The sequence below is a fragment of the Schistocerca cancellata genome, chromosome 4 (genome assembly GCF_023864275.1).
Source record: "Schistocerca cancellata isolate TAMUIC-IGC-003103 chromosome 4, iqSchCanc2.1, whole genome shotgun sequence".
Lineage (NCBI taxonomy): Eukaryota > Metazoa > Arthropoda > Insecta > Orthoptera > Acrididae > Schistocerca > Schistocerca cancellata.
In genome coordinates this window covers 818,743,009-818,767,549 of record NC_064629.1, presented here as the reverse complement: position 1 = coordinate 818,767,549, position 24,541 = coordinate 818,743,009, and the positions used below count along the sequence as shown (strand labels likewise).

Here is a 24,541-nt window from a genome sequence, read left to right as displayed (position 1 = left end):
ATGGAAGAACCCTGGAGATACTAAAAGGTATCAGATAGATTATATAATGGTAAGACAGAGATTTAGGAACCAGGTTTTAAATTGTAAGACATTTCCAGGGGCAGATGTGGACTCTGACCACAATCTATTGGTTATGACCTGTAGATTAAAACTGAAGAAACTGCAAAAAGGTGGGAATTTAAGGAGATGGGACCTGGATAAACTGAAAGAACCAGAGGTTGTACAGAGTTTCAGGGAGAGCATAAGGGAACAATTGACAGGAATGGGGGAAAGAAATACAGTAGAAGAAGAATGGGTAGCTTTGAGGGATGAAGTAGTGAAGGCAGCAGAGGATCAAGTAGGTAAAAAGACGAGGGCTAGTAGAAATCCTTGGGTAACAGAAGAAATATTGAATTTAATTGATGAAAGGAGAAAATATAAAAATGCAGTAAGTGAAGCAGGCAAAAAGGAATACAAACGTCTCAAAAATGAGATCGACAGGAAGTGCAAAATGGCTAAGCAGGGATGGCTAGAGGACAAATGTAAGGATGTAGAGGCTTATCTCACTAGGGGTAAGATAGATACTGCCTACAGGAAAATTAAAGAGACCTTTGGAGATAGAGAACCACTTGTATGAACATCAAGAGCTCAGATGGAAACCCAGTTCTAAGCAAAGAAGGGAAAGCAGAAAGGTGGAAGGAGTATATAGAGGGTCTATACAAGGGCGATGAACTTGAGGACAATATTATGGAAATGGAAGAGGATGTAGATGAAGATGAAATGGGAGATACGATACTGTGTGAAGAGTTTGACAGAGCACTGAAAGCCCTGGGTCGAAACAAGGCCCCCGGAGTAGACAACATTCCATTGGAACTACTGACGGCCTTGGGAGAGCCAGTCCTGACAAAACTCTACCACCTGGTGAGCAAGATGTATGAAACAGGCGAAATACCCTCAGACTTCAAGAAGAATATAATAATTCCAATCCCAAAGAAAGCAGGTGTTGACAGATGTGAAAATTACCGAACAATCAGTTTAATAAGCCACAGCTGCAAAATACTAACACGAATTCTTTACAGACGTATGGAAAAACTAGTAGAAGCCAACCTCGGGGAAGATCAGTTTGGATTCCGTAGAAATGTTGGAACACGTGAGGCAATACTGACCTTACGACTTATCTTAGAAGAAAGATTAAGGAAAGGCAAACCTACGTTTCTAGCATTTGTAGACTTAGAGAAAGCTTTTGACAATGTTGACTGGAATACTCTCTTTCAAATTCTAAAGGTGGCAGGGGTAAAATACAGGGAGCGAAAGGCTATTTACAATTTGTACAGAAACCAGATGGCAGTTATAAGAGTCGAGGGACATGAAAGGGAAGCAGTGGTTAAGAAGGGAGTAAGACAGGGTTGTAGCCTCTCCCCGATGTTATTCAATCTGTATATTGAGCAAGCAGTAAAGGAAACAAAAGAAAAATTTGGAGTAGGTATTAAAATCCATGGAGAAGAAATAAAAACTTTGAGGTTCGCCGATGACATTGTAATTCTGTCAGAGACAGAAAAGGACTTGGAAGAGCAGTTGAATGGAATGGATGGTGTCTTGAAGGGAGGATATAAGATGAACATCAACAAAAGCAAAATGAGAATAATGGAATGTAGTTGAATTAAGTCGGGTGATGTTGAGGGTATTAGATTAGGAAATGAGACACTTAAAGTAGTAAAGGAGTTTTGCTATTTGAGGAGCAAAATAACTGATGATGGTCGAAGTAGAGAGGATATAAAATGTAGACTGGCAATGGCAAGGAAAGCGTTTCTGAAGAAGAGAAATTTGTTAACATCGAGTATAGATTTAAGTGTCAGGAAGTCATTTCTGAAAGTATTTGTATGGAGTGTAGCCATGTATGGAAGTGAAACATGGACGGTAAATAGTTTGGACAAGAAGAGAATAGAAGCTTTCGAAATGTGGTGCTACAGAAGAATGCTGAAAATTAGATGGGTAGATCACATAACTAATGAGGAAGTATTGAATAGGATTGGGGAGAAGAGGAGTTTGTGGCACAACTTGACCAGAAGAAGGGATCGGTTGGTAGGACATGTTCTGAGGCATCAAGGGATCACCAATTTAGTATTGGAGGGCAGCATGGAGGGTAAAAATCGTAGGGGGAGACCAAGAGATGAATACACTAAGCAGATTCAGAAGGATGTAGGTTGCAGTAGGTACTGGGAGATGAAGAAGCTTGCACAGGATAGAGTAGCATGGAGAGCTGCATCAAACCAGTCTCAGGACTGAAGACCATAACAACAACAACATTAACAAAATATATTGCTGTTCAGATAGTATGTTTGCCATATAGTTAAAACTTTACAGAGGTTGGTTTGTTACGTGGGATCTTGTTTTGTTAGCCAGATGCCTATCAGACTGGGAAAACATCTTCGGATTGCTTACATCCTGTTCCCCTTATCACCCTGTACTCAGCCCCTTAGAAAAGCAAGTACCGGTTCCACTACAATGTTCATCACTAAACTCTTCCCTTGAAACTTCAATGCTAAGTCTCAGCTGCAAACACTCGTCAGACTTCATACTTATACATCTGTTGTTGAGAACCAATGAAATTTTCAGTTTAACTGACGTGTACTCAAATGCATAAATGTTCAAGAAGCCCACAGATGGAATCTTAAAAAAGATTCTTTTATGACTCCAAATGTAGATTATACTCAGGGCTAGTTTAAGGCTCAAGCAACCACTTTGGGCACCAAAGGTGTACAAGTGCTAAATTTGCATTCGGGGTTTGGGAGCAATTAGAATAAGAACTGACACAGAAAAAAGTATATGATAACAGGAGCAAACTCTTTCCAGTAAACATGGGTCTGCAAGTGAACCATTTATGAGATGTAAGGGGCAATCAAAAAGGTTCATTTTGAGGATGTTGCTGCACTGTAAATGCAACAAAGTGCAACCCCGATGTGAGTATATAAGCACCGGCATGTAAGCGGGGGATTAGTGGGACATTCGTGTCTTTCCGATAGGCATATGGTAAATTCATAAATGTGAACTATGGTAATGTCTTTACCAAACAGGACCAATGTGCTGTTATTTTTTTCTTGGTTGCCGAAGGACCAACACTGGTAGACATTCATTGGAAAATAAAGAATGTGCATGGGGCAGCGAGTCCGTCGGAAACCGCTGTTGTGGAATAGTGCACCAAGTTCCATTCTGGTAGACATCCATTGGAGAATGAAGAATGTGCATGGGGCAGCAAGTCTGTTGGAAACCGCAGTTGTGGAATGGTGCACTAAGTTCCATTATGGTCCCAATTTGACACAAGACACCAGCTGATGTGTAAAGCCAGCCTCATCCATTACAGACTACAACAAGCAGGTGATTGATGATGTGATTAGGGCGGACCTGTGCATCTACATCCACACCTACGTGGATAGTCCACAACACACTGTATGGTGTGTGGTAGAGGGTTGTATGTACTGCTACTTATCATTTTCTTTCCTGTTCCACTCGCAAATAGAGCAAGGGGAAAATGGCTGTCTGTATGCCTCCTTATGAGTCCTAATTTATCGTATCTTATCTTTGTGGTCTTTATGTGCAGTGCACCTTGGTTGCAGTGGAATTGTTCAGCAGTCAGCTTCAAATGCTGACTCTCTAAATTTTCTCAATAGTGTTCTTGGAAAAGAATGTTGCCTTCCCTTGAGGAATACCCGTTTGAGTTCCCAGAGCATCTCCACAACACTTACATGTTGTCCAAACCTACCGGTAACAAATCTAGCAGCTGGCCTGTAAATTGTTTTGATATATTCCTTTAATCTGACGTGGTATGGATCCTAAACATTCAAGCAGTACTCAAGAATAGCTCGCACAGGTGTCCTATATGCAGCCTCCTTTATAAATGAGCCACACTTTCCTAAAATTCTCTCAATAGACTTAAGTTGGCCATTCGCCTTCCCTACTACAGATGGCTGTCCACCAAGTCCTTTACGTATCTAGAGAACAACAGTGTTCCTATCACAATTTCCTGGGGCACTCCCATTGATACCTTTGTTTCTAATGAACACTCACCATCAAGAACAACATACTGTATTCTATGACTTAAAAAGTCTTTGAGCCACTCACATATCTAATGCATAAGCATTTTTGTGCCAGCAGAGGATCTTAACATCAGCAGAGAACAGGCAGGCCACTCCATTCGCCTGATATCTTCTGTTTCAAAGTACTCCTCCACAACGGCAGCTCAGTGAGGCCGTGCATTGTCATCCATCAGGAGGAAGGTGGGACCCACTGCACCCTTGAAAAGGCAGACATACTGTTGCAAAATGATGTCCCAATACACCTGACCTGTTACAGTTTGTCTGTCAAACTTGCAGGGGTGTATGTGCACCAACCATAATCCCACCCCACACCATCAGACCACGACCTCCATACAGGTCCCTTTCAAGGACATTAAGGGGTTGGTATCTGGTTCCCGGTTCATGCCAGATGAAAACCTGGTGAGAATCACTGTTCAGACTATACCTGGACTCGTCCGTGACCATAACCTGGGACCACTGTTCCAATAACCATGTACTGTGTTCTTGACACCAGGCTTTACGGGCTCTCCTGTGACCAGGGGTCAGTGGGATGCACCTTGCAGGTCTCTGGGCGAATAAACCATGTCAGTTCACTCGTCTGTAGACTGTGTGTCTGGAGACAACTGTTCCAGTGGCTGCGGTAAGGTCCCGAGCAAGGCTACCTGCAGTATTCTGTGGCCATCTGCAGGCACTGATGGTGAGGTATCGGTCTTCTTGCGGTGTTGTACACTGTGGATGTCCCTGTACTGTGTTGCCTGGACACATTTCCTGTCTGCTGGAATTGTTGCCATAATTTTGAGATCACACTTTTTGGCGCACAGAGGGCCCGTGCTATGACCTACTGTGTTTGACCAGCCTCCAGTCGCCTAATATTCTACCCCTCATAACACTATCAATATGTGTTCTTTGAGCCATTTTCAACACACAGTCACCATTAGCACGTCTGAAAACGTCTGCTCACTTGCTCACTGCACCATACTCTTACATGCACCAACACACCTCTGTGTATGTGGACTGCTGCCAGCACCACCGTGCAACAACTGCAGGTCAAATGCACTGCATGGTCATACTCCGAGTTGATTTAAACCCACACACCACCCAACAGAGCATTGTTTCACCATGTATCAGCAATATCCTTAATTTATGAGCATGAGTGTATCTATCATTAGAACAATTTTACTATATTGATTATAGATGAGTAAATAATAAATCTCATGTGGATTACAGCTTGGTGCAAATATTTTTGTCTTGATGCCATTTTAATAATGGGCATGTCAGTTTAACCTGGTGATGTAACCAGTAATCCACCACATGAAAAGCATGAACACTGCTGGTGCCTTTCAGCTATGGAGAGGCATCATCCTATTTATGACATCACTAAAAGCCCAAGGAAAGGCAACTAACGTCTGAGGCTGGGTGGGGGGAGTGCCAAATGATATATTGCTTGTGTGGAAAAACGTTTTTTAACCAGCCCTGAGTTTACTTACAGTATATATAAGTTTTACAGTTATGGCAGTCTCAAAGATCTCTTGTACAGTGAAGATAACAAAAGTGCATGTATTGGAAGCTGTTGTACAGTATGCACCTGTTGCTGTCCTCACCTCCCCACACATTTACACCTTCATTTCTGCAATTGTTCTCTCATTTCTTCAGAGCTATTTTTGCAATCTTTCCCATATGTCCTTCAAGTTTTGTTGCTCCTATTTTTTTCTTTCCATTGCTTTTGCTTCTCCATTGTTTGCTTTGTTTCATCTTTACCTTTTCTGTGTCCCTGTCGATTTATGTCTGCATTGCCATAATTTCCTCTTCCTGCTTATTTCATTTCCTGTGCAGCTTCTCAATGTTACCTCATCTGGGCTGCTTATTTCAGTGTGTTTTTTCCATATTTCTGAACTGTTGACAGGTACCCTTGCACTTCTAACTTCTTAGGTTTTCAGTTGGGACTGATGACATCACCGTTTAGTCCTATAACCCCCTCTATCACTCAGTCAATAAGTTTTCATTTCTCATTCGTAGATTTTTTTTGTCTTTGTGTTCTATTTCTTTATTGACAAGGAGTTATTAGTGACTTTTCTACTTAACCCCGGAACCATTTCTTCAATTTGCTGGATGAAGGAATCTCTCTAACTTCATGTTTGTGGCCATGCCTGGAAAGTAGAATTACTGACATGTGGATTCAGTTGGATGACATTTTCTTATAAAAGTCATATCTTTTGTATGAGATGTCAACTTAAAATTTCTTCAGCGCTGATGTTTGCAGCTTACTGGAAAGTTGTCTTTTTGCTTCTTGACATCATCTTAAGTTGCTGTAGCCTTATCTTTGTCTCTTTTGCTATATCTTTATTTACTTTTATATGAATAATTATGAATTTCAATACTAAATTTTCTAAGTAATATTGGGTGTTGACGTTGCTTGTGAAGTCCTCATTTGTATCCTGCCTCATGAGTATTTATTGTTAATATTAATAATTTAGGATCTTACTCAGAAAAAAAGTCATAGGATAATGGCTGTGCAAACAGTTTGTATCAAATACAACTTATTTGCAAAAAATTATCACAAACCACTGCCTTTTGTGCCAGTGTCAAAGGAAATTATAAGAAAAAAAGTCAGATAACATAGGAAAATTACAATCATTCTGTTGTTTAGAAGAGTCCATAACATTAATTCTGTGTACATGAAGGAAATTAGTATGTACTGCAGATCTCTTACTTATAAGAAGCCTATTAGATTTATCATGTGTGACACTGTATTGTACTTGTTAACTTTTTTACTGGATGTGTCATGACTCACACATCAGCATATATAAGAGAACAACCATTCATCTACTGACACTTGGTTGAAATAAAAATTTTTGAACTGCATTTCCCTTCAGTACCCTGAAATTTATTATAGAATTTGGTCTCTGTGATGCATAGAAATATACCAGATATAACAGTGTATAAGATGTACCCATATTGGTTGTCATTTTCATGGTTATGGTGTGGTGTGTTTAACAAAATCTTCTATGTTTCAGTGTATCTGATGCAATATATGAAACTATGTGATTATTCAATTTCATATCCCTACAAATTTTTGCACCCAAGTTTTTGTATAAGTTGACAGACTACAATACTGCCTCATTGATATTGTAGTCATAGAATACTGTGTTTTTGTATTTTGTAATCATACAGTTTTACATTTTTTATCATTAAAAGCAAGTTGCCAGTCTGTACCCCACTTTTAAATCATATTAACATCTGAATTAATATTTGTGTACATTTTTACATTTTTCAAATAATACTTGATTATATATAGCTGGCTCATTTGTAACAAGTTGGAGGTTATTATTAATATTGTCTGCTTAGTCATTAACGTACAACATGAACAGCAACTATTCCAACACACTTCCCTGGGATGCAACTGCAATTACTTTGTCATATGTTGGTGACTCTCTATTCGAGGTAACATGCTGTGTCCTCCCTACTAAAAAAAATCATAAATCCTGTCACAAATTTTGTTTGAAACCTCATATGATCATACCTTTGTCAATAAGCATTGGTATGGTACTGAGTCAATAGCTTTTCAGAAGTCAAGAAAACGTACACCTACTTAACTACCTAGATACACACGTTCCAATGTCCACTGCATTTGAGTAGTGAGAGAATTCATTGGTGACAAATGAAAATTTGTACCAAGGCTGAGAGTCGAACCTGGATTCCTGCTTACTAGACAGTTGCATTAACCATCTGCATCGCCTTGGCACAGTAGTTAGATACATCTGCACCGACTACCCAAGCAAGCTTGTCCCCCTCATTCCAAATTCCCATTTGCTGCACACTACCAAAATAGTATCCCATAGCCCTTTTTCCTCTTTCTACTTGACACATCCTGCAAAGCCCTGCATGAGGTTGGGTGAAGAGTGCTCTGCACTGACTGATCACGTTAGTCTTTATGATGCATACATATCTATGTCCAGTGGTGTCTGTTCTTTTCGACACGTGAAAGAAGAGACACAATTTCTGTGTTTGATCCTGCAGCCAGACACAAATTTTCATTTATCGCCAGTGAATTCTTTTATTGCCTTAATGTGGCGGAGATTGTAATTACTCCTTTCTGAACATATTCTGTGTCTGGCTCTGGGATCAATCACAGAAATGGTGTCTGCTCTTTCACATGTCTGAAAGAACAGACACCTTTCATAAAGATATATATGTGCCATGAAGGCTAATGCGATCATTTAGTGCAGAGCACTCTTTGCCCGACCTCACGCAGGACTTCGCATGATGTGATGAGCAAAATGAGGAAAAACGGCTAGGGGACACTACTTTGGTGTGTGGCTGAGATAACAAATCCGAAAATGAAGCTAATTTCAAGCCAATTGCACATAATACATTATTGTGTATTGTCTGTAGATTTGACACCATTATAATTTTTGATGAGACTGCATTCAAGCAATACCCATCTGTCACTTTTAATATGTAGTTCAGTAACTAATTATTTCACGTGAAAATCCAACTCAGTTGAACAGATATGATTTGAAACTATTTAAATGTTTTTATTTAATTAAGTAAATATTTTTTATACTGATATATCATCCTTTTACATTACAGTTAATAAATGTTGTTTTATTTACACTGGAAGCAATTTATTGGTTTGTACCATCTGTGTGGATAGTATTTGCCTTTGTGTTATGGGAAGGACTTCTTGGAGGTGCAGCATATGTGAACACCTTTCACAGAATATCAACTGAGGTGAGTATTTTTTGGTTGTGTGTTACTGGATGTTATATGAAAGATAAGAGTGGTGTGCTGATAAATTCTAGTAATTGGATGCTTTGTGCTGCTCTGCCCTGTTTTGCAGTTTCTGTTACTATGCTCTTTTACATATGATGCACTGTGAAATTTAAAATTTTCCAGTGAAATAATGTTTGAAAAGATTTTGGGATTGCTATTGGTCATTGTAAACTTCAGTCCATGATACTTCAGGTGGATACCTGCCAGTCATCTTCAGACGAGCCATCAAAGACTGATGAAGACATTCTCTGGCCCATCTTGTATAGCATGCTGAGAGTATTGCCATGCAAGCGTCAGAGCCATGGTGACCGAAGGACCACACCGCCTGGCAACGGCACCCTCACTGGGGTAACCGCAAAGATCACCTGTCTTTGGCACTGCCACTCGCTGCAGTCATGAGAGTATTATGACATCGTGTGGAGCAAATTTCAGAGTTGACAGGATTCCATGCATTATCCAGTTGGTAGCCACTGTCATGGTTCATTAGATTTCTCGCGATGCATTTTTCAACTGTTTATTTTATAATGGAGCTCCAAAAAGATGTTACTGCAGCCAAAAATAATATTTTGTCATACTCCTTTGAATGTCCATTGGAAATGTAATGATCCACAACTGCACACTTGCTGTGTTATGGAAGGTGAGTGCAACGTTTATGTTCTGTGCAATGTTCTTCAACTGTTCATATTGTTTGTCATATATAGGCCATGCCACACTGGCAAGGAATTTTGTAAATTCCCATGTTCTGCAATAGCAAGTATAAATCACTGATCCCAGCAGGTCCAAAATCTTAGATGGTGTGTGGAAAATCACTTTCACCTAAAAGGATAACCTGTTATTGTGGAACATGGGAATTTGCAAAATACCTTGCCAGTGTGGTATGGCCTACATTTGACAAACAACATGCACAGTCAAAGAACATTGCGCAGAACATAAACATTGCACTCACCTTCTGCAACCCAGCGAGTCTAGAATTGTGGAATATTGTATCTCCAACGGACATTCAATAAAGTATGACAAAGCATTATTCTTGGCCACAGTAACATGTTTTTGGGACTTCATTATAAAAAAAATCCAACCAAAAATGCATTGTGGAAAATCTAATGAACTATAACAGTGGCTACCAGCTGGATATGTGTGGGATCCTGTCATCTCCAAGATTTGCTCCACACAAAGACGCCAGAATACTCCGATGGCTGTAGCTAGCGGCAATGTCGAAGACACCTGATCTTTGCAGTTCTGGGTGGTGTGGTCCTTGTGTCACCATGACTGATGCATGTGTGGCAATACTCTTAGCATGCTATATAAGGTGGACTGGAGAACATCTTTGTCAGTCTTTGATGACTCACCTGAAGAGGACAGGCAGGCGTCCACTTGAAATATTGTGGAGTGAATTTTGCAACAACCAGCTGCAATCCAAAAATCTCTTCTAACAGATGATACATTGGTTTTGGATTATAAAGTACTTAGTTGCCTGAGCTTTTTGCATTATCTCTTCTTTAATTCATTTTTATTGTCTATATGATACTGAAGGAATGATAATAAAAACTCCTTATCATATCTGTTGACTCCTGTTTATTACAATAAGAAAATCTCATGGTGAATATTTATGGCTGATAATTATACGAATGGCTAACTATATTTAATAAAATTAAATGATTATTGTTCCCTATACTGCTGAGGAAACTACTTGTGTAGCACTAAACCTTTAATTTAATAATGCATTTGCCTTTGAGAGGAAGATTAAACATAGTAGCCTGATCTGTTTATTTCAGGTTCCCCCAGAAAAGGAGAAATTTTCACTGAGCATTACATCACTGGCTGATTCACTTGGTATTGGTCTGGCTGGCGCAATATCACTTCCTGTCCATAATGCTATATGTCTCCTTCCTTTGTGAGTGTCAGTGACCCAAGAGTTCAGCAGTTACAGTGTAATTTAAATTGTGTGTTTGGTAATTCCTTCTTATAAGGACAAGGCCTGTAGCTCATTCTTTCTTGCCAAGTTGTTAGAGGGTGACGTGATCTTGCATGATCTAGGTATTACCTTGGCTAGCTATTGTCTTTCTCAGCATTTCACAAAAATATTTTTAGTCAGACAGATCTGTGTACAGAGACTCTCAGGTTTTGATTTTCCTATCCTCTTATATGCAACATGAAAATGGGGCATTGTAAATAATTGATATAACATTTGGGACAGCACAGCAGATCTCTTCTGTTTGAATATGATATATAAGGAAGTGTTTGAATGATTACCATCACTGACATGAAAATGACATTGAATCAAAAGAAACACACTGGACTATGAGCTACTTAAAATTTTATAACAGAACCTGAAAGTGCTCTTCAGGAATGATTCAGGAGATGATTCATGAATTTCAGTTCCTTGGCATGTGTATGATAGCACTTTTGTAGTGTTACTGCATTTAATGAAGAATATGTATACACATTCTCTTATCAACCTAGAGTATTATGTTACAGTCTCTTTAAACAAAATTCTAACATAGAATTGTTAATTGTAACTGTGAGAGACCTTTTATGGCTGACATTTTACACATTCTATAAGACTGAGATCTCTAAAATGTCACACAAGTGACTGAAATGACCATGTTGGATTAGTTTTGATAAAATTGTATGGGCCACAGAAGGTGTGGGAAAACTGGCATTGATCTACATTGAGAATGAAAAAATATATATAATGTGTGTGTGTGTATGTGTGTGTGTGTGTGTGTGTGGTGCCATTTTTATATTTATGTGTAATATTTGGTCATTATTTAAGAGTATATTTTGGCCTTGTACTTATCCAGTTATGGATATTTAACATAAAATTATTGCTCAGCCAATACTGTGAATTCATGTACTTCATATGTATTTACCAAATATCAAAGCAAAACATTGTCTTATAATTAACTGTCTTTATATATTTTTATTTGTTTGATAATTACAGGGCAGATTTGTTGCCCACTGGATTTCTGTAAAAGTTTGATTACTCCAATAAAGAGTGTAATTTGTTATCAATTTTGTTGTCTTTTCATATCATTTCATTGAAGACATATTTCACATAAGAGTCATTTATTTGCTGCAATAGCTTTAGTTGACATTTTCTCTTCCAAAGAAAACTGTAAAAAGGGTTATACAACAGTGAAACACTCATTGATCAAGCCTTGGAAATCATGGGACGGTATGGGACTTTACCTGGGACAGAGTCTGGGTGGTTGGGATAGGTAGTGTATGGTCAAGAAAGAGAAACAGGTGAGCGGCAACTGTCATTTATTGTGAATGATTGCTACATGTCCTTTATTGTTCATGTTAACATGCACAGTTACTGTCATACACCTGATTTATCTAATGACATCAGTGGGCTTACAGGTGGAGAACACACAAACCACACTGAGGTGTCACTTTTACTCACTGCCAGATTTCACTGAGCTTCTCTTTTACTAAATAACCTCTGCATGGAGTCAACTGATTCCAGAATGTGTAATTGTGCACTTTGCAGCAAGATGAATGACCTACATACAAGATGTGCATTGCTCAATGGTAAAAAGTGGGCTGATTTAAAAAGAAAATGGGGTAGAAGACTACATCCAACATTATACCAAACATTATGTGCACACATGTGACACATTATACTTCATTTTTTATAAGTTGTAAATCTACTACAATGTTACCCTCAATGGCAGTTTTAAGTATGGGAGACATTGGGAGCTCTGACCATTTTGACTGAAGATAACCAGTTGTCACCAGGCACAATAACATGATCAGTAGAGTTGTTGACAATCCAACAAATGTTTAAAAGTAGCAGTACTCTTCATAGCTTGCTGGTTTATGTTAAACTTATTTAAGCAAGCATTAAATTCAAGTCATTACCGTAAGTGTTTATTAGCTATATGTATTTGTTATATGCTTCATCAGTTTTATTTAAACTGAAATTAAATTGACTAATTAGATCAAATAAGTGGGTGTTATTGGCAAAAAGATGGAAATGAGTGTTGGAGAAAATATGTTTTTGACATTTAGTGTACCTTGGGATACCTGGGGTATGGGGAAGAAGTAATTCACATTCATGCACTTGAATTGTAAGTTGGTTATCTTGTACCTGTCCAGTGAAAGGTAAATTAAAGTTGTTACACATGAAGATTAATCAAGGTAGTGTTAAAAGAATAAATGATACTCTCATCAAACTGCTTTAGAAATGGTTGAGTTAACAATCTCAGCTTTCTAGAACAATATCATTTGTGTTTAACATTCATGAATAAATCTCTTTTGTAACTGTATATTCAGCTAACACAAAACACTGTTTTAGAAGGCCAAACAACCTTGTTCATAGTCTCAAATTCACTTAAAGCAGTTTATACTAAAAGTAAGATTATCTTCTGCCTGGCTTGTTAAACAATAGTCTATATCTGCAAGACTACTCTATAATTAAGTGCTTATCAGAGGAGTTCATAGGAGCATTTCCAGACTACGAGGGGGGACCTAAAAGAAACCGGACTCTGAGGGTGCTGCCACTTGTAGACGTGGTGCAGGGTTCTCATGCTAGATGGTGTTAGTAGAGACCTTCATGAAACAGCTGTGCATATGGCGTCAGTGTAGATCTGAACGTGCAAGTGTGGTATTGTGTTTCTCTGACTGTTGGCGGGTTACCTCTGTGAAGTCGTTATGGCAACTTTAAAAGAACGAAGAGTGTGTGTGAAATTTTGTTTCCTGCTTAAAAAAACTGCAACGGAGACACACAAAATGCTTCAGGAAGCTTTCCAGGAGGACGCTATGAGCCGCACACAGGTTTTCGAGTGGTTTGGGCGATTTAAACGTGGTGAGATGTGTGTTGAAGACCAAGCTCGTTCTGGACGCCCTTCAACATCGCGAAATGAGGAGAACATTGAAAAGGTCCGCCAAAAGATCAACGAGAATCATCGCCAAACGATCGACCAAATTTCAGCAGAGACAGGAATCAGTTAGAGCTCATGCCAGCGGATTTTGAGTGAGGATTTGCACATGAGACGTGTTGCTGCTAAATTTGTTCCACGCCGTCTCATACAGGAGCAAGAAACCATCCGCATGAATGTGTGTCAGGACTTGAAAACAGAGACTGCACGTGATCCAAACTTCTTGAACAAAGTCGTTACAGGGGATGAGAGTTGGTGTTATGGGTATGACCCAGAAACCAAGCAAGCGTCAAGCCAGTGGAGGACTCCCAACTCTCCCAGACCAAAAAAAGCAAGGCAAGTGAGGTCAAATGTGAAGACTATGATCATTGTCTTTTTTGATGTTCGTGGAATTGTGCATTGGGAATTCGTACCCCCTGGCCAGACTGATAACCAGCACTTTTACTTGGATGTTTCAAGGCGTCTGCGAGAGGATGTGAGAAGGAAAAGCCCGGACCTTTGGCGATCAGGTGACTGGTTTCTGCATCACGACAACGCTCCAGCACACACGGCCTTACGAGTGACCCACTATTTGGCATCTCAGAGGTGGTCTGTCGTTCCCCACACTCCGTATTTGCCAGACCTAGCCCTGTGCGACTTTTTCCTATTTCCACGAATGAAAAAAATGCTAAAAGGGGAGCGTTATGATGATGTGGAGGCAGTGAAAACAGCTTCGCAAAGGGCACTGAACAATATCAAACTTGAAGAGTTCCAAGCATGCTTCCAACAGTGGGAAAAAGAGATTTGACAAGTGCATTGCATGTAATGGAGAGTATTTTGAAGGTGACTGAAGTAATTTTGTAAAAAGGTTCATCAATAAATTTTTTATGGCAACAATCTGGTTTCTTTTGGGTCCCCCCTCGTATGTCTTGACTGTTACACTCTCGAAAGGGAAAAATGAGCACCTATATATTTCTGTGTGAACTCTGATTTCTCTTATTTTATTACAATGATCATTTTTCCTTATGTAGGTCTGAGTCAACAGATGTTTTGATATTTTGAGAAGAAAGTTGGTGATTGAAGTTACATGGAACAATCTAACCACAACAAAAGAACCTTTGTTTTAATAATAGGCACACCAACTGATGCATCATATTGATGACACTGTCTTCCCAATTTTGTGATAATATAAAGTCAACTGTCTCTCCTTCAATGTTTTTGATGTCCTCTATCAATCCTATCTGGTGAGGACCCCATACTGTGCAACAGTACTCCAGAAGAGGATGGGCGTGCATATCTGGTGAGGATCCCATACTGTGCAACAGTACTCCAGAAGAGGATGGGCATGCATAATGTAGGAAGTCTCTTTAGTAGATTTGTTGAATCTTCTAAGTGTCCTGCCAATAAAACACAGTCTTTGGTTCGCCTTCCCCACAACATTTTTATGTAATGGTTCCAGTTTAAGTTGTGTAGTTTATTGTGTAACCAACATTTAAACGATTTTTTTTAATATTCACATGAAGGCCCTCACACTTTTTGTTGTTTAGAGCAGGAGTATTCAACATTTTTTACCTACTACCCACTTTTGTGTTTCTGTTAGTAGTAAAATTTTCTTACCACCCACAGGATTCACTGTAATTGTGATAGAGAAGTAATTGTACTTTATGAAATTTATGTATCAGAGTTACAGCAAGTTAAAGCATACAATAATAGTTACTTATTAAAATGTGTATGTCATAATTTTATGAAAACCTAATGAACATATTTTTAGAACCCCTATTGCCCACCATGAAAGCTAGATTGCCTACTGGTAGGCCATAGTGATCAAATTAACTACCACTGGTTTAGAGACAGTTGCCAGCTTTTGCACCATACAGATATCTTGTCTAAATCGTTTTGCTATTCAATAAAATTCTTCTGGGTTTTTGACCACATTGTCAACATGTAAAACTACTGACATTTCGGTTACTTGCAACAGTGACCGAAATGTTGGCAGTTTTACATATTGACAATGTGGTCACAAACACAGAAGAATTTTATTGACTGTGACAATGACTGTGGAAGCCTACGTTTACATTTGCTATTCGTTTTTTGATCATAAGATGATGTTATTAGGTGGTAAATGACAGCATCATCTGCAAATGATCTAAGAGGACTACTTAGTGTGTCTCCTAAATTGTTTCTATAGATTAGATAACTGCAGAGGGTCAGATATTGCTTCTGTTTCATTCAATGACTAGCCGTCGCTTTCTATGAACTGTGAAATTTCTGAAAGGAAATCACAAATCTAGTCACACAACTGAGATGATACTCCATCGGTACAAAATTTAACTATAAGCTGTTTATAAGGAATGATGTCAAAATATTTCTGGAAAGTTAGAAATATTGTCACATCAGAACCAAAATAAAGTACAAGTCTGAAAGCAGAGTTATCAATGAAATATAACACTTATCAATGAAAGTGTTTCCATTATGAACATCAACTTATAGCCAGAACAGAGCTGACCTCCTGGTAGGAGGGTGCAGTTATTTATACAAACTTTGAATATTCCAAAATTGTGGTGTTTATGCACAGGCATACATCAAATATTCAAGAATATTCAAACATTACAAACATAAGATATTTCAAAAACCTTCCAGAACTGTCAAATACTAAATAAAAATAATTGCTTGTGGCAGGGTTTGAACAACGTGCCATCCAGTAATGCTAACCACTACACCACACTGCGTGCACCACTGTTTGTAGCAATATGGAATCAACTTGAGGTCCCCTATCTATAGCACTTATTACTTTGTGTGAATGAATAGCCAATTGGGTTTCATAAGAACAGTGTTTTCTGAATCCTTACTGGTTATGTGTCAATAGATTGTTTTCTTTGAGATATTTCATAATCTTGAATGCTTAGTCCTCCACAGCTTTCAGATATTTATTAAAGGACATCTTCGACACACCACAAACTGCACTAGAAAAGTTTTATTTGCCTAAACCAGTTTTCACAATCTTATTGACATGTGGAGGTAGAATATACAAAATGTATAAGACTGTGAAAACTGGTTTTAGCAAATAAAACATTTCTAGTGCTTCTCATGGTGTATAGAATGTATTTTAATAAGTATTTCATAATGTTCGGACACAGTATAGTTTCCAGAATTGTAGTGCAAATCATTATCAGTTATATGGGTCTATAATGCAGTGGATTACTCCTATTTCCCTTCTTGTGTCTTTGTGTGACCTTTGCAAATTTCCATTGTTAAGGTACAGATCTTTTGTCGAGTTACCAGTTGTATGTGGTTGCTGAGAGAGGAACCATTTGATCAGTGTAATCCAAAAGGAACCTAAGTGGTATAATCTGGACTAGAAGATTTTCCTTTATTAAGTTGCTTTGTTACCTCAAGAGTATCTACTTCTAAATTACTTATGCTGGCAGGTGTCCTTGATTCAAATTCTGGAATACTTATGCCATCTGCATTGGTGAAGGAATTTTGGAAAAATTTGTGTGGTAACTCCACCTTAGAGACACTCCATCAGTAACATCACCATTGCTAATGCATAGTGAAAGTACTGATTGTGTCTTGGTACTGGTATATTTTTCATGCAACCAGTATTGCTGTGGATTTTCTGCCAGATTTTTAGGCAGAGTTTCATTGTGAAGACTGTTAAAAGGATCTCACATTGAAGTTCATCGTAAGTTTCAAGCCTACATAAAACATCTACAATCTTGTGGATTTGGAATTCTTTTAAATCTGGCATCTTTCCTTCCATAGCTTATGTGACAAGTATCCTGAACTGTCACCCTGTACTAATTTGCAGATATGTCATATTAATAATTATGTGTTTCAAGTAAACTACTTTTTTATGGTAGTCTATTTCACTGTACTGTTTTAGGGCATTTTCAATTTCTGAAAGCTACAGGGTGCCACATGACTTAGATGTTCTGATTACTTTAGTTGGTAAATACTCTCAGTTGTGTCCACAGCTTGTGGTCTAGTGGCTAGCATTGCTGCTCTGGATCGATATCCAGCCAGGTTGGGGATTTTCTCTGCCCGGGGACTGGGTGTTTGTGTTGTCCTCATCATTTCAACCTCATCATCATCATTCGTGACAGTGGTTAGATTTGACTGTGTAAAAACTGGACTGCGTAAAAATTGGGACTTTATACGGGGACTGCTGACTGCACAGTTGAGTGCCCCACAAACCAAACATCATCTTCATCATCACTCTCATTTGCTTTCAAGACCATTTCTTTGAATTTAAGACACATTTGGCCAATTCAATTCAATTTATTAGCGTCCTTGTGGTACATCATCAAAATGACATAGGACTTGTCAATAAACATTACAATTTAAAATACGCATACATGAAAATTTATAATTGAATTTACTTGTCACTTAGACATACAATTTTAATAGAACTATAAGAACATTAACATAAAAATATACAAGTAGGATAACAACGTAAAAAAAAAACAAGAAAAGCTAGTGATTCTCACAACAAAGATTATTTCCATTCTTGCATTAACACTGTTTCACACTTTCATAGAAACAGCAAGTATTTAAATGTGAGCAATTACACATATTTATTATGTCAGGGAAATATTAACTGTGCTTTTATTGTTAATGATTCATAAACTCTTCAGTACTGTAAAAACTATTCCTCAATAACATGTTTTTTAATTCTCTTTTAAATATGTGCAGTTTTGGTATTATTTTTAGTTCTTTGGGGAGAGCACTGTAGAGGATTTTGGGTTGGTATAGTACACTTTTGTGATACATAGCTGTTTTATGAATTTCTGTGTGGAAATCATTCCTATTCCTTGTTTCGTAGCTGTGAAATTCTCTGTTTAATGTAGTTTATGAAGTCAGTATGGAAGGAATGGAGATAGTCTCTTATGAAGACATCAAGTGAATTTTCAAACAGATTTATTTTGCATTTAGGTTTGGTGGTTTAGAATTTTACGATATTCAGTATTTCTACCGTGACCTCGTGGCCAATAATTCAATTGTCTGTCATGACACACACTACTTGATCACAGTTATTTGTCGCTAAGAGGTCTAATATTTTAACATAATTAATTATTCTTTGTTGTCTCCTGAACTAATAGCTCAAAGTAATTTTGCAGAGAAAGCATTTAGTACAATTTCAGATGATGGTGAACAAAGATGTCGACCTTTACTCAAAATATTGGGTAAATATAAACATGGTAAACTTCAAAATAGTGTTTAGAAACAATTAATGAGATGAGAGCAATTACAGCTGGTTCAGTGTTAATCATGATTGTGTCAATAGTAATCAGTTAGTAGGACATACGTAGTGTGGCTCAGTGGGCAAGTGCCAAATTCCCAATTACTTCAAGGATTTTTTATGATGTTTATCTTACCTCTCACCTTTGGCAATGATTTGTTAATGCATAAGATGCCTAGCCGCATCCTAGCTTGAGATCCACTTTGAACTTTAGATCCACTATAACTGGCTGGATAAGAAAGGTCCACAGTCAGAGGAGGGCAAGAGATCTCATCTCCATTAAGACTTTGCATAACAAAGCAGTGTGGTGTGCAAACCAATGTTCAGGTTTATAACATCTGTATATTTTGCATATATACATGTAAGATCATAGTTATGGGAACAGTCAGTTTCATTTCTATAACTAGTAATCATGACAAAAATTCTTTATGATGCAGGAAATTGCTACTCAAATGATTAGCAAAGCTAGTTTCAATATTATACCTTCAGTTTGACACATCAATTCTTTCATTAGATCAACTGTGTGTACTTCTAAGCAGTAAGGTATATTGCATTCAAAATATTCAGACCTGGTCCTGTGTAGTCTAGTGTTGCTGAAATGGATAATTAACTGTTTAACTATCGTACCAATGTATCTGTTGTGTATTGTGTAATATTGTCACGTAGGAGAAGGTGTAATTAGACGAATGATGAACACTAATTTCACTTTTTCAGCACTTGCACACACAAGAGCGCAGAGCGAACTGCCTCTGGCCAAAACATATACAGTATATATACAGCTACAGAACATTCTAGTACAATGAATCTTAAAATTTGTGGATACTTCTAGAATGTACTCCAACCGAATATAGAAATGAAACTTGTACAGTCTAGGTGAGTTTTGAACTCAATACCCTCCATGCAACACTTTAGTATTATAACCTCTACACCACGGTGCTACTCAGCTTCTTCTGTGACATTGCTCCCTCGTTAAGTGAACAGCATGGTGTTACATCCTCCTAGTCCGGGATTGAGTCATCAGTCCTGCATACTCCGACTCCCGATGACTGATGCTCGCCCTGGCGGTGATCTTAGAACTTGTTTTGTTGCTACGCTCTTCATCACCTTTCCGCTTGTTGCCTGTTGCTGGAGCTTCAAATTTACCCTGGGTGGCAGGATCCTTGTAGAGCTTCATTCACAGGACGTGGACCATATCTCTGACCTTTCATTGTCTTGCGTCGGGGTCAAAATCTTCAACTTCAAAAGTAACATCAGACAGCTGTCTTACAACCTTATAAGGTCCAAAGTAGCGCCTGAGGAGCTTCTCAGAGAGACCAACCTTGCGAAAAGGAGTGAAGATCCAGATGAGGTCACCAGGCTGGTAGACAACAGTCGGTGGTTCGCGTCATACCTTCGGCGATCGTTTTCTTGAGCCTGCAGCGTGCAGAGTCTAAGTAACTGCCGAGCTTCCTCAGCTCTGGTTAACACCTGGCCAATATAGTCGTCGTCGACGTCATCAGGATGTAACGGAAACACAGTGTCCATCGTCGTAGTCGCCTCACGCCCATGCACCAGGAAAAATGGCGTAAACCCTGTGGTGTCTTGCTTGGCGGTGTTGTAGGCAAACGTCACGAAAGGTAGCACCTCATCCGAGTTGCTCTTCTCAACATTGACAAGGTCTTATTAAGGCGTTCAGTAAGCCCGTTAGTTTGCGGATTGTAGGCACCCGTCATGTGATGAGTAATGTTGCTCCGACAGTTTATCTCTGTCACCAGATTCGATTGAAAAACTTTCCATCGATCCATAATTAACGACCTTGGGGCACCGTGTTTTAATACAATTTCTTCCACGAAGAATTTGGCTACCTCGGATGATTCGGCTGTTTTCACGGCTTTTGCAATGGCATAGCGTGTCAGATCATCAGTGCAAACAATAATCCATTCATTGCCACTAGCAGACGTTGGAAATCGCCCGAGGAGGTCAATCCCAACACGCTGGAAAGGCGTTTCGGCTGGTGGAATTGGTATGAATCGGCCAGGTGGTTTCTGAGGAACTGCCTTTCTCCTCTGGCACTCTCTACAGTGCGACACATAGTGACTGACACTCCTAAATAAATCTGGCCAGAAAAATCTCCTGCGAATTCTATCGTAGGTCTTAATAAATCCTAAATGTCCGGGCTCAGGTGTGTCATGGAATTTCTGTAGAACATCTAAGCGCGTGTGTTTAGGAATCACTGGCAGCCACCTCTTTCCAAACGGGTCAAAGTTTTTCTTACAAAGTAATCCATTATCTACCTTAAATTGTCCTTTCACATCCTCTGATCGGTTTAAGGCAAGCATAATTTGAGATATCTTGGCGTCTTTCTTCTGCTCAGCAGCGAGATCCTGGAGTGCAGCGAGACAGTCACTATCTTCATCAAAGTCTTTGATGGTCTTGCACAGGGTTTTTTGAGAGACAGTCGGCATCTTTGTGTTTCTTCCACTTTCGTACACTATGGTAATGTCATATTCTTGAAGATGTAGTGCCGAGCTGGCGAGTCGCCCTGTTGGATCCTTAAGACCTGTCAGCCAACAAAGTGAATGATGGTCTGTAATAATTGTGAATGGCCTTCCATAGAGACACTGTCGAAATTTACTCATATCCCAGATCACAGGCAAGACATTCTCTTTCTGTAGCTGAGTAATTTCCCTCGGCTTTTGTAAGTGTCCTAGAAGCATCGGCTATAACCTTCTCTTTTCCATCCGAAATTTGCACCAGAAGAGCAGCGATCTCATACCCACTGGCATCTGTGAGCAGTTCTGTAGGTGCTGTCTCATCATACAGACCAAGTACAGGGTCAGTCGTCAGAGCTTTTCGCAGCACATCGAAAGAATCTTACTGAGCACCACCCCAGATAAATTTAGCATTAGCTTTTAAAAACTCTTGGAGTGGCTTGGCTGTGATACAAAAGTCTTTGATAAAACGACGGTAATAAGAACACAATCCGAGGAAGCTTCTCACATCTTCTAATACTTTTAGGAATAGGAAATTCAGTTATGGATCCCACCTTTTCTCGGTCTGGCCACACACCGTTTGACACAAGGTGTCCAAGTATTTTGATTTCTTTTACTCCAAAGAGACACTTTCTTGGATTAAGTTTCAGTCCGCCTTGCTGGAGACACTTAAGAACGGCCCTCAGTCTTTTTATATGTTCATCAAATGTCTCTGCGAACACTATAATGTCATTTAAATATCAAAGACACAGCGTCCACTGCAGGTGCTTTAGAAGATTATCCATCATCCTTTCAAACGTTGCTGGTGCATTACACAAGCCAAACAGCATTACCTTAAACTCAAACAAGCCCCCAGGGGTGATGAATGCAGTTTTCTCACGATCAGCCTTATCCACTTCGATTTTCCAGTATCTCGAGTACATGTCCATGGTTTAGAAAAACTTAGCACCCTTCAGACAATCTAGTGTATTGTCAATTCGTGGAAGAGGGTAAACGTCCTTTTTAGTTTTCTAATTAAGCTTCCTGTAATCAAGTTACAGTAGTTGTATTACATGTTTATTACCTTATAAATAAATAAACTTTTTTATTTTACTTTCAGTGCATTAGTATTTGTAAAATGACTCTTAGTGTTCATTAAAAAATGACGATCATTTCACTTGGGACCTGTGGAATGGTACATTAGCTTATTTGTTTTAGTTGTAAATAGTTATCATGTATTGTTGTTTTTCTGACATGTTCCACATCCTGGAGGACCTCCTCACTACGGATCAATTGGAATGAAAGTAAATCTAATCTAATCTAATCTAATCTAAACACAAAAGCGCCAACTTCCATCCTTCTGCCTGACGAGGACCACTGGTGACGAACGTGGGCTCTGCGAAGGCTGAATGATGTCAGTCTTCGTCATTTTCTCTACCTCGTCGCGAGTTATTCGACGTTCCATTGCTGACACACGGTATGCTCTCGGGCTTATTGGTTGATGGTCTCCAGTGCTAATCCGGTGCTTCACCGTCGATTTGTCTAATTTGCTCTTCACCTGTGGATTGAAGCATTAGGAGAACTCTTGAAGAATGGCAAGTAGCTTCTTCTTAGTGAGATCTGGTGATAGTCGAGCTAGAAGATCTTATCTCGCAGTGGTAGCGCCAATTTCGCCCATAGACTCGGAATGGGAGGTTTCTATGACGCTCAGCTGTTCTTCAATTAACGGCTCAGCGTTTGCTATGCACATGCGTCTTGGAAGGATCTGCGGTTCTCGGCAACAATTCACCGAATCCGTTCTTAAACGAGACGACAGAGGCTGGGATACCAAGTTATTATTCAGTGGTATGCTTCTCTTACATTTCACTACAAGATGCATGGGTTGATGCATGGCATGACACGTGACAGTTACCTTTCTAGCGCTGACTGCAGGAATAATCACTTCATCCAGCACACATAGTCTCCACACACTCGGATGCGCATCTTCCTGTCCACAGTATCTCATCCCGTCTAGCATAATCTTCCAGCGACCACAATCTATAATTGCCTGAGAAGCTTTCAGCAAGTCCCATCCGAGAATGACGTCATGACTACACTCATGTAAGACGATGAATTCTAAGGGCTGTGTATGACCACTTATACCCACACTAATGGTACATATTCCTGTAGGTTTTACATATTTCCCATTAGCCACCTTCAGCAGAGATGTTTTGCTGTCGACGAATACGGTTTTCTGCAACTGGCGACGGTACTTCTTCGAAATGACAAATATGATGCTCCAGAGTCCACAAGAACTTGGGTTGGTCGGCCATCCATGGGGATATCGACGTAGTTTCCTATCATTTTTGTAGTGATCGACGGCGGAGGATTTTTCTCTTCGGCGACCTCACTTCCACGGAAGGTCGCACCCTTTAGTTTTCCAGGTTGCGGCGGCTAGGTGATCGGCTGGAGCTTCTAAACGGCGATGGAGACCTTGATAGGCGTGCTGGGGAGCGTCCTCTCCAGCGGCTAGCTTGTGGTGATGATGACCTACGTCGTCCTGCACCCACATCTTCTTGTTCATCTTCGTCGTCCCGGAGTTGGCGTCGGCTAAGATCGGTCTGCTGTCTTCTGGCGAGGGCGTCATCAAATATCCGCCGCCTTTCTCCACAATAGCGCACCACATGTCCCTGTAGTCCGCAGTGGAAACATACTGGTTGGTTATCCTGGGTCCTCCAGACGTCAGTCTTTCTTCGTGCCCAAACAAGTTCCTCATGCGGCATTGTAGGAACGTAACTTCGCCTGAGTCTCGACTTTTTCACCGTTTTAAAGTGAAATGAAGGACGAGACATTGGGTTCAATGTCTGTTCCACTTCCTCCCTTATGACCTCTTGAAGCGTCTTGGTTTTTTGCTCGCCTTGCAATCCAAGTGCCTTCTGAACTTCCTCTCTCACTATCTGACGAAGAACACTTGTGAAATGAGTTGCTTCCTCCATCACAGACATCTATACGATGTTTGGAAGCCATTCAAACTTCTTGCGTGTAATTCTTTTTTGATGCATTGACTCGATATACTGGCACCATTTTATGAGGTCGTCTGCTGTCGAAACCTCCTTCAGGAGTAGGGCTTGATACATGTCCTCAGCAACACCCCAAATGAGATGTGCAACTTTATCTTCCTCC

At 39.5% G+C, this 24,541-nt stretch overlaps 1 protein-coding gene across 15 annotated transcripts in view; it reads left to right on the top strand.

The window, feature by feature from the left end:
• LOC126184838 (battenin) overlaps nt 1–11,795 on the top strand; it is a 236,288-nt gene extending 224,493 nt beyond the window's left edge. For 12 of the 15 annotated variants that reach the window (XM_049927443.1, XM_049927434.1, XM_049927432.1 and 9 more), the window contains 2 exons: nt 8,643–8,783; nt 10,598–11,793. In XM_049927443.1, the coding sequence (XP_049783400.1) occupies nt 8,643–8,783; nt 10,598–10,720 (264 nt within the window). In that variant the 3' untranslated portion in view covers nt 10,721–11,793. Of the gene's footprint in view, nt 1–8,642; nt 8,784–10,597 lie in introns of all 15 variants that reach the window. The other 3 variants (XM_049927431.1, XM_049927430.1, XM_049927445.1) reach the window with 1 other exon arrangement.
• The last annotated feature ends 12,746 nt before the right edge of the window (nt 11,796–24,541 follow it).